The sequence below is a fragment of the Pholis gunnellus genome (genome assembly GCF_910591455.1).
Source record: "Pholis gunnellus genome assembly, chromosome: 17".
Classification (NCBI taxonomy): Eukaryota; Metazoa; Chordata; class Actinopteri; order Perciformes; family Pholidae; genus Pholis; species Pholis gunnellus.
The window spans coordinates 18,574,304-18,584,639 of record NC_136544.1 but is presented as its reverse complement, the minus strand read 5'-3'; the positions used below and the strand labels follow the sequence as shown (position 1 = coordinate 18,584,639).

The following is a 10,336-nucleotide window of genomic DNA, read 5'->3' as shown; positions in this document are numbered from 1 at the left end:
ACACACACACACACACACACAGCCATGTTCATGCACTTCAACATATCTCTCACACACTTAGGAGGACGGGGAAGTGTGATAGTTAAACTATCCAGCGTGACCGCAGCATGTTTTCATGCTGCGACCTGTAGATAGTGTGTGATGTGAATAGTTGGATTTTGAGGCATCTCAACGTTTGTGTTTTGCACATGAAGAGAGACTCTTTTCACTCGGAGAGAACAGACGACGGATTTAAAAAAAAGCAAGGCTTAAAGCACATTTGGGTTTCTGTTCACTGTAGTGAGCGTGTGTTTAGACGCGCAACCAGCAACCTTTTTTACTCATTCTGATCGATTGTTCGTCAGCTCAAAGAAACACACACACACACACACACACACACACACACACACACACACACACACACACCACATGCTGCTGTTCATCCACAGACTTTTTGTCGTATGTTACGTTCACCACTAATGTTTTGTGGTGTTGTGGCGTCTATGCTAACACAGACATGCTATACACACAGTCCACACTGAGTCAGCTGCACTTGCCTTTTAACCGCTGTCTGTCAGACCCGTTAGCAGTAACTGCCATTGGGAAGGTGTGTGTGTGTGTGTGTGTGTGTGTGTGTGTGTATGTGTGTTTGTCTGTCGGGATGTGCATGGGCTTGAATGATTCAGACACCGTGGGTTGTATGTTTTCTACATTTTGTTTAGCTCTTATTGTTCCAGGTGTAGAGTAATGATCCGTTCATTTCACATTTACTAACTGGTGACAATTAAAGAAAAAATATTAGAATAGTCTGCAGCATCTTGAGCCGGGAGGAAGCAGGTCTCCTACTGTAAACATTCATCAGACGTTAGCGTGGAGTGTCACAGCACGCAGTGGGTTTCCGCCATAGTTGGCGTTGATCTCTTGAGCTCACAGTTTAGTACGGGTTGCTTGAGTGCCGTGGAGCAAAGCATTGTTTTCAGATATGCAACAGTATTCAGCAAACCTTGACCTCGTTAGATTTGCTTTTTGTTTTCAACTTCCTCCTCATATCCACGCTGTAGTTCAGAGCCTTCAGGGATTAGATGGTGTGTGTTATTCACAAACGGATTTGAACGATCTGAATGGAGCTGAATAAGTGGTACAGGAGTTATTCATAATGGATAGCAGGTCACTGAGTAGTAGTAGTAAATAATTCACAGAGTCGCGTGTTCTCTGCATAAAGCACTTCAGCCTTAGTAACACGGGTGAGCTGCTGCTTGACTCAATGAAGAGAGTACGGTTTGATGCGTTCAGTCGTAGAGATGAAGAAGTGGATTTGCGTGACTAAATGAAACACTGACGTCCTCATCGAGTGATGTAGTAAAACTCTGAAAACACAACTTCTGTGTCTTCAGGTTGGCAACACTGGGTTGAATGTATGTGCCGGTTTCCCCCTCAGGCACTGACCTGAGCTCAGTCTTACTCTCGTGTATCGCTCTCAACACTCAAATGACAAGATTCCAACTCTTGGTGAACCCATGAACTCCTCGTCCTCCAGGAAGGACTCGTCGGGGCTAATTTGCATAAAGCACAGTGATTGGATTGTTTACAAACAAAAGGAAAAGCAGCATTACCTTGTTGAGTTGCTGCTCTGAGGTCAGTGTGGAGGGGCGGACCTCCTTTAATCAGCTGAATAAAGCTTTACTACTGCAATAATCTGAAGAGCTAACCAACGAGGGGAGAGGTGAATGTAACGGACGACTTCTCTCTGTTGTGTTATTTGGTCGTTCAGAATGAGATCGTTGTGTTTTATCATTCATGACTTGATTTGTAAATCTTAGGAACAAAAGCAGCGTTGATCTCTCTATCTCATCCGTTTTAATCCTTTTAGCTTCTTCCGCTCTTCTTTTCTGTGCCGTTCTCTTAGCAGCTCAAGTCTTAATGCTCGATCATTCTTATGTTTTAACTCTGTACAGTCAACACGTTTATGAAGGAGGAATTTGGAGCAATACTTTGGGTTTTTTTCGAGTGTCTCTCTCTCTCTCTCTCTCCATCTTGCTACTGTAAATAGAAGAATGATGGTGATGATCACTGGCGTGCTGAAGAGGCTTGGCACAATTTGTAGAGCAGCTTCCGATGGCGTGAAGGAACATGCCGCCATCTTTGAAGACAACATGGCGGCATGTAGCCGGTAACCACTGGAACCCGCTATCCCAACACGTCATGTCGAGCCTCCATTAAGTCTCTGATTGTAGTGTATGTGTGTGTGTGTGTATGTAAAATGTTTATATGCTCTGTAAATGCTTTTTTTTGCTTTTAAATCTGTAATTATTGTTAATGAACTGAAACAGAGGAATAAATAAAGAACTGCAATAAATTATTCTACTTAACAACAGTGCTTGAGTCGTGTTGTCTGCACACAGAAGTTTGTTTTCCACCCCCCCGTCTTCACAGAATCACACTCTGGTAGTAACAGCAGATGTGTTTGAGCAAGGAAACCACAGGATAGATCAGAAAAGAACTAGCAAGCTCAGGAACACACACACACACACACACACACACACACACACACACACACACACACACACACACACACACACACACACACACACACACACACACACACACACACACACACACACACACACACACACACCCTGTATACTATCTTACTGAGTGTGTGAAGGCTTCCACTGATTAGGTTTTATGGCTCCAAAAGCTGTAAAACCGTCCCTCCCCTCATCTGAAAAGAGAGTTAATGATCCATCCTACCTTGCGCCTCCACAACCAGATGTAAAGTTGTGTTTGGAAGTTTAACAATATGTATGTATTTGCTTCTGAACTGGATTTGTGTTAGCGTGCGTGTGCGTGTGTGAGAGAGACGGTGATGACGTTGCTTTTACACTTTCTACCTTTTGCGTCGCGTTGCTGTGACGGCTGCAGGAGCCCTCAGTCATCTTGTGGTCTGTATGTGTTGCTTTTATCGCGGTTCCTCTCTTCAAGGAAGTCGGGTTAGGTGTGCGTAAACATTTGACTGGGTTCCTGGTACTGCAGCTATAGTAAAGTGCTCTGGTGTGTGTGTGTGTGTGTGTGTGTGTGTGTGTGTGTGTGTGTGTGTGTGTGTGTGTGTGTGTGTGTGTGTGTGTGTGTGTTTCCTCTGTGCTTAACCACAGTCACAGCATTACATTGAAGTTTTGACTGTAGAGATCTTACAGATTTGTACGGTTTTGCTGTTCTGGTCCGTACAGAAGAGTTTAATGGCACTTCACATATGCCAGTATCACAGTTAACCAAAGATGAAGAACATGTGCGTCTACCTCTGAGGTTTTCTTCATGTTCACCTCAGTCCAAGTCCTCCTAGCTTCTGATTGGTTAGTTCGGTCCAGCCTGTTCTCATTCCCAGGGTGTCAAATGCCACTACACCCTATAACTACGATGTAAACCCATCCGTGGGATTATTAGACGCTTATAGAACATGCTCTGGGTGTGGGACATCGTAGTGTGTGTATATAAGGCCAAAAACACACAGCATCGGTGTTTGGGAGGGAAGCCTGATGGGTCAAATAAACACAGGACTTCAAACAGAGTTATTTTGAAGTTACGTATTTATAACTCATTTTCTGTTCTAAAATTACATTGTTGACATTTTACTTCGTTTAAGTAGTTATTTTAAGCCAAACCATGATTATTCTAAACCTAACGAAGTGGTTTTGTTGGTCTGACAAAGCGTCAGTATGTGACGTGTTGAATAAGAACGTGTTGTTCGATCACGTGAGTTATAATAAGGAAGCTTGTTGTTTGCTTTATACAGCCATGCTTGTTGTGGGCAGAACGGTAAAGTGCTGCTTAGAAAACAGTTGTGTCTCCATCCCGCTGTTTGTTCCCATTAAGAACGATTCAACCACCACATATCAAACCCATCACACACATTTAGGGGCCTCTGTGCTACAGTCAGCCAGCAGAAAATAAGCTGGACTGTAAACTGAGGGGTCTGGGGTCAAAACCCTAATGAGACATAACGTGTTCATTATTGAGACATAAAGGTGCTGGTCGGACCGAGAAGGCTAGCTGTTTCCCCTCTGTTTCCTGTCTTTATGCTAAGCTAACCTGCGACTGGCTATGGCCTCATATTTAATGGACATGACATGAGCGTGGTATGAATCTTCTCATCTAACTCTCCTCCAGAAAGTGTTGACCGTTGTTGCAGCTGGAAAGTTTAAAGAACGACGTTGGGGAATTCCTTGTATCCGTGATCTACAGCAGCTGTTAGAAGAACTACTGCGTTACACATCCACACTGGATTTAGTTGAAGCTTGTCTGGAAGCAGCCTCCCACATCACCGTGTTGTGTTTTTAAAGAGAATAGACCTTTCCTGCTGTAAGCGACACATTGTTTGAGTTTTTTCGAGGTTCTTTGTCTTTTTTTTGTGTTTTTGTAAAGAGTCATGTCACTTTTGGTAAATCAGCTCAAAACACATTCTTCTCGTCTGATGACCAACGTTTCTATGACGTTTCCTGCATATCAGTTGTAATACCGGGAATTTTGGGATGTCCCACAACCTGGTGACTGATGGTGACTAGAACTCAGGTATTTGTGTTTGTTCTGAGAAAAGCCTCGTCCAAGAAAAGACCAGCGAGTTTGCCTGATGGGTGAACGGCTCATAGACTTTATTCTTAATCACGTCAAATATCAAGCTCATCGTTTTTGCAAGATCTTCTCCCTTTTATTCTTTGTCCCTTTTTTCTTGAGGTGTCCATTTTCAATTGATTTCTGTAGAAGGGTGTCTGTGTCCTTTAATAAAGGACAGAAAACTCCGAGTGGAGGGTTCCACCGAAATCAGCTGATAACACGATCACAGGACACCTCACTTCACGTTTCACTTCTCAAAATAGTCGGAAATGTCCTGAATACTGAGAAGCTATGAATGAAACTGCTGCGTATGATTCACTCGCCACACCACGAGAACACACCACTGCGCTTAAATCTGTCATCTTTTCAAGGTAAAGCTTCGAAAAAGTGAGGATTGATAACACGCCTATAAGAATTAAGATATCGCAATCACAGTGTTTATATCACTGACTCATGTTTCACAGAATTGTGTGTGTGTGTGTGTGTGTGTGTGTGTGTGTGTGTGTGTGTGTGTGTGTGTGTGTGTGTGTGTGTGTGTGTGTGTGTGTGTGTGTGTGTGTGTGTGTGTGTGTGTGTGTGTGTGTGTGTGTGTGTGTGTGTGTGTGTGTGTTCCACCCCTGCGCAGCCTCTTCCTCAAGCTAAGATAATTATATCCTCAAACTTGTAGGGCTTTACTTGAATCAAGCTGTGAGTGTTATATTCGGTATGAGTGTGTGTGTGTGGCTACGTTTGTCTAGACCCAAGAGAATAAAAATAATTTAAAAAATCCCCATAAAGATCACAGAGCCTTATGGTAAGGTTTGGTTTGAGCGTTGGAGTTCGGGTTAGGTATTAGGAAGAGGTTAGTTGAAGGTATAACCTCAAGCTGGAAATGAGAAGTAGGCTACGCTGTCCGAAAAAGTGACTCATGCTCTCACAAATGCCATGAAACTGCTAAATTTGAGCAAATAATTCTGCTTTCTAAAGTTTTGTGCACACATACTGTAATACACGCTGTGCTTTTTAACATCGACGTGACATCTGTTTGAGCATTTTTATTTTTTTTACCAATACAAACTTGGGTGTCGTTTTTAACAGATGTAGAACTTAAAGATGCATAGTACGTGGTTGAGAGCGTTAATATAGAATGAAAAATAAGTCCTCAAGTCAGCTTCAGCTCCATCACCAAGAAGGCTCAGCAGAGGATGGACTTTCTGAGGCAGCTGAAGAAGTTCTACCCGCCAAAGACCATGATGGTGCACTTCTACACAGCCATCGTCGAGTCCATCCTCCCATCACGGTCTGGTACGCTGCAGCCACCGCCAAGGACAAAGGGCAGACTGCAGCGTATCATTCGCTCTGCCGAGAGGGCGATTGGCTGCAATCTGCCGTTCCTCCAGCGGTGAGATGGGAGTCTGTCAGGAAAAAAATAAAAACTTGTGTTATTCTTGAACAATTGCTGAGAAGCATCACCCTTGTTGTTCGGTGGTCTTGATACTTCCGCCGGCTGGAGACTCCACATTTGAGATAACGTAGAACAATCCATGTCTCCTTGATCTATGCTGCAGTTGAACTCTTCAACTTGTGGTTCAGACAAAAAAAGAAAGTGTCGTCAGTTTCTGCGGCACATTCTACAACAGCGTGGATGAACGCAACGGCTCTGTGTAAGAGTGTGTAAAAGGTGTGGTTTAAGGTTCCTGTCTGAACACCGTCACACCCCTTTAAACAGAGCGGCGTCTCTAAAGACTGGATCAGTCTGCAGAGAAGCGCTCAGCTGGGCTTTGCTCCAATGTGACACCGACTACGTGTATAGTTTGTGCAGCGTGTTAACAACTAATAAGTCAGACACTCAAACCAGGTTATACCCACCTGGATCGGTGTGGCCACACCATTAAAGAACGGTGACTCTTCAGTCAGCAATGGCAGCACTTTGTTTAAAAAACAGTCATGTTTTAAATCTCTTCTTTAAGAGACGGTATGTACAGTATAAAGTGTTGTATTACTTTAATACCATACTGCTTATACACACACACACAACAGTTTTAAATATGCGCTGCATACTTATGTTTATCATAACTCCAAAAATAAAAACGCAAAACTGTAACCCTGACCTTGATCTAACATGTCTCTGTCAAAACCACTAACCCCAAAAGAAATTTCCCACTTCCTCCTGAGGAAATTTTACACACACACACACACACACACACACACACACAATCGTTATGTGTCACCTCTGCCCCTGTTTCTGGTAAGTGTGTGCGTTTCTAAGTGCAAAAGTCCGTGTAACCCCACCCACCTGTCACTCTAGCCTGCACAGATGACTCACTGTGGTGACGATACTGTACGCTCCCGCGTCGCACTTCCTGTCTGTCCGTATGGCCCATTGTCTGCGTGATTATGAGGTTGTGTGTGTGTGTGTGTGTGTGTGTGTGTGTGTGTGTGTGTGTGTGTTTGTCCCGCCCTCTCTCTCACCAGCCCTACTGACTCCTACCTCTCCCTGTAAAGGACGTGATTCATTCGGGGAAGAGAAATACCACAGTCGAAAAAAAAAGTTACTAAAAATCCAACAAGGTTAGTTTAAATAGGTTTTATTTCAAATATAATATAAAATATATTTAAAAAAAAGATATTCCTGCATATCTCATTCAGTAAAGACACACTCATGGTCTGCCTGGCAGAGAGTCGGAGTAAGAGGCGGTCAGCCTCTTCATACAGTACATTTAAACACCATGACCTCGTGACTCCAGATACCGTCTGACATCCTCTTCAATATTTCACCGTGACAGCGGATTGGAAAAAGACATCGGGTGGTATTTGAGCCATCGGCGCCGGCAAAACATTCACTTGCGATGTGTAAACATTCAACAACATTAGAGTATTAAAAGTATGCTACAAGTCCTACTGGTCACCACAGCCTGCTGACGGCTTCAGCCGCCTCCAACAAGTCCACACCGTAGATGCTCTTAATGTCCTTCCACCATCCGCTTTTAAGCGTGTCCGGGCCTCCGGGGGCCAAAAAACAGACCCTACAGTTTCCAGCAGCGCAGTCGCAGTGGACCCCGCCGCTGTGACAGCGCCGGCGCGCGTGTAGATTTCTCTTAATGCAGCCTTTTCCAACTTCCTGTGTGTCCTCGAGACCAGAAGGCGCTCTGTCCGTGTGCAAGTTGTGTCTCTGGAGGTAATGTGTGTTGAAATGTCTCGCCCTGTCCAACTGGAGACCCGTACTTGTCTTTTATGATACATTTTGCAGCTTTTCGGCACCGTACAGGGAGATGCTTTTATGTGTAAACACTCCTCCTGTTTTCTCGGTGAAAACTGCCTTCTTGAAATGAAGAATAATACAACCAGAACTTTGAATGGCAAGCTGGTCATAGTTTGTAAGGGAACTCCAACAGGAAGTCTTGGACAACGTGAGTGAGTGGCAGCTCCTGCACCCGGCTCCCTTCGCCACACAGCTCCATGATGCGCTTCCTGCACAGCTCCTGCAGCGTTGGCTCCCATTTCCTGTACGGGAACTTCAGGCTCTTCTTGGGAGAGTTGACGTAATGCTCCAAGAGGGCAAAGAGCGTCGGGAAGGAGCGCTCGTTGCCCGCCAGTGAGAACTTCTGCCGCTTGTAGTCGATGCGCACGCTGACCGGCCCGCTCTTGCCGTGGTAGGACAGCGTGAAGAAGACGTCCTTCTGCCGGCTGTCGCGGATGAGGAAGCTGCCCAGCGGGGCGTCCCGCAGCATGCGATGGGCCTCCTCCACTCCCAGAGGGCCCCAGTAGAAGGCGCTGCGCTCGAGCTTGGACGCCGTCTCTGTGATGATCTTGCAGTCCTCCTTGCAGGAGAAGGTGGGGAAGTGGGTCAGATACACGGAGGGGACGAACGCCGACCTCGGGTTCGGATCCGGGGCGGCCCGATGCTGGAGCTGATCCGACTCGGTGCGGCGAGGGCTGAGAGCGAGCTGCCTGGACAGCAGTGATGACGGGGGCGACGACGATGATGAGGAGGAGGATGATGATGAGGATGAAGAGCTGGACAACTGGGTCTTGTCATGGCCTTCCACTGTGCTGTCGGCTACCATCCTACAGGGGAGAGCGGCCCCAGACCCTCTCCCATCTCTAACCACCACACTGACATCCTGAGAGAGACGAGATAAGAAAGAGCACGTTATTATCGTCACTACAAACATTCACTCATGTGTTACTAGTTTCACAGCAGCCGGGTCGAACTCAAGATAACAGTTCCATCTTCATGTAAAACTATAAAGGTGGCAGTGAATATCATTGTTCACAAGAACAACACACAACTTTTAGGCAATGAAGGCCATGTTTGGCTCTGATGCTCTAAAAAGACATAGAAGTTAATGTGTGTCTGTGGGGGGGGGGGAGTGTGTGCACAAGTCAGTGACTGTCTCTGAGTCTAGCTTAGAAATACAATGAAGAGGTACTCTTTCATATGACTGGAGTCTGCGGTTAGGCCAAAATACAGTCAGCCACAGTCAGATTACTGTACACTGACTGTAGACAGACACACACACACACACACACACACACACAGTTTATGGGGCTTCTTGCTGTGTTTTTTCTTTCTCACTTCTACCGACAATGACTGAAATCCCGGGTTGAAATCAAACTTTTTCAAGCCACTGATATAAAAGGCTCTGTATTTAGGAAGAAGACAGTAGTTTTTGTAGAGTTTTTCGGGACATGTGGTTTGTAATACTAGACGCTGGAGCCTGGACTCAGATGTGGTGATGAACACCTGTAGATTCTCATCAGCGGAGTACAAGCTACACCAGATGTTCCCAGAACTCACATATGAACTGCCCTGTGTGCTATTCACCTCCTACTCCTCTGTGAATTATCGAACAGCTTGCCCTACCAACAAACAAACAACAAATCCAGGGAAAGGTAATGATTAACAGGTGTTGTGATTATGGGGGATCTTTTTAGTTTCAATGTCAGACGATCATTGGGACTAAATTCAAATTATAATCAGATTTCAGATTTTTTTTTTTTTATAAATCTTTAGAGCAAATGTCTTTGTTATTTCAGTTGCTGCATTGCCTCGTGAAGTTTTATTTTCCACAGCAAACATCTGGACAGTGAGAACCAAACACGAGTAAGAAGAGTGAAACTCCAGCATGCAACGTTTGCCCCAAATAACAGTCCATGCACACAGTTTTCACATTTCAATCACTTATTTGTTCCACTGCACAAGGCCCAGAAAAAAGAAAACCATACATGAATGCTGCAAAGCAGCAAAAAAAAAAAAAGAGGAAAAAAATAACTCCAGTTTGAAAAGTCTTACCGTTTTGTTCTAACAACAGCGGTTGTTTAAAGATCCGTTTGTCTATAATCCCTAAATTGCTGTCCTGCAGGTAAATCCGTGACGCAGCGCGAGGTGGAGGAGCAACGGTGAGCCTGACAGCTCGGGAGCATCTGAGTCGTGATTTCCACCCGTCAGGGTTTGACTCTCGTGTGCGTGTGTGTTTGTGTGAATGCGTGTCCTCCCGTGATAAAACACGCCTTTATACTCTCGTTCAGCTCCGCCCGCTTCCACGAATATAGACACGACTCTTTAGCGGCAGCCAGCCAGTTTCTCTGAAACGAAAGTGAAACTGATCTCGGTCCCCCTCCGGTCTTTCAGTTCGTTTGAACGCGCTTGTTATTTGGAGAAAACCGCAAAAGCCACATGACAGTCGGACGTTACTGAAAGACTTGGTGACAGATCCGAGTAATGGCAGCGTTTACTACACAAGGTGTGCTTGTTTTTTGGGGTTTT

At 45.1% G+C, this 10,336-nt stretch overlaps 1 protein-coding gene across 1 annotated transcript; it reads right to left on the bottom strand.

The window, feature by feature from the left end:
- Window positions 1-7,147: 7,147 nt before the first annotated feature.
- socs1a (suppressor of cytokine signaling 1a) lies at window positions 7,148-10,040 on the bottom strand. Its single transcript, XM_079178417.1, has 2 exons — window positions 9,863-10,040; window positions 7,148-8,690 (listed from the first exon to the last, which is right to left on the bottom strand). Exon 2 carries the CDS (start codon window positions 8,631-8,633, stop codon window positions 7,935-7,937), a length of 699 nt encoding a protein of 232 aa, XP_079034543.1. The 5' UTR covers window positions 8,634-8,690; window positions 9,863-10,040; the 3' UTR covers window positions 7,148-7,934.
- Between the last annotated feature and the right edge of the window lie 296 nt (window positions 10,041-10,336).

What these genes read in the sequence shown, in the direction of transcription:
- socs1a (XM_079178417.1), bottom strand. Translation starts at nt 8,633, where the DNA reads ATGGTAGCCGACAGCACAGTGGAAGGCCATGACAAGACCCAGTTGTCC.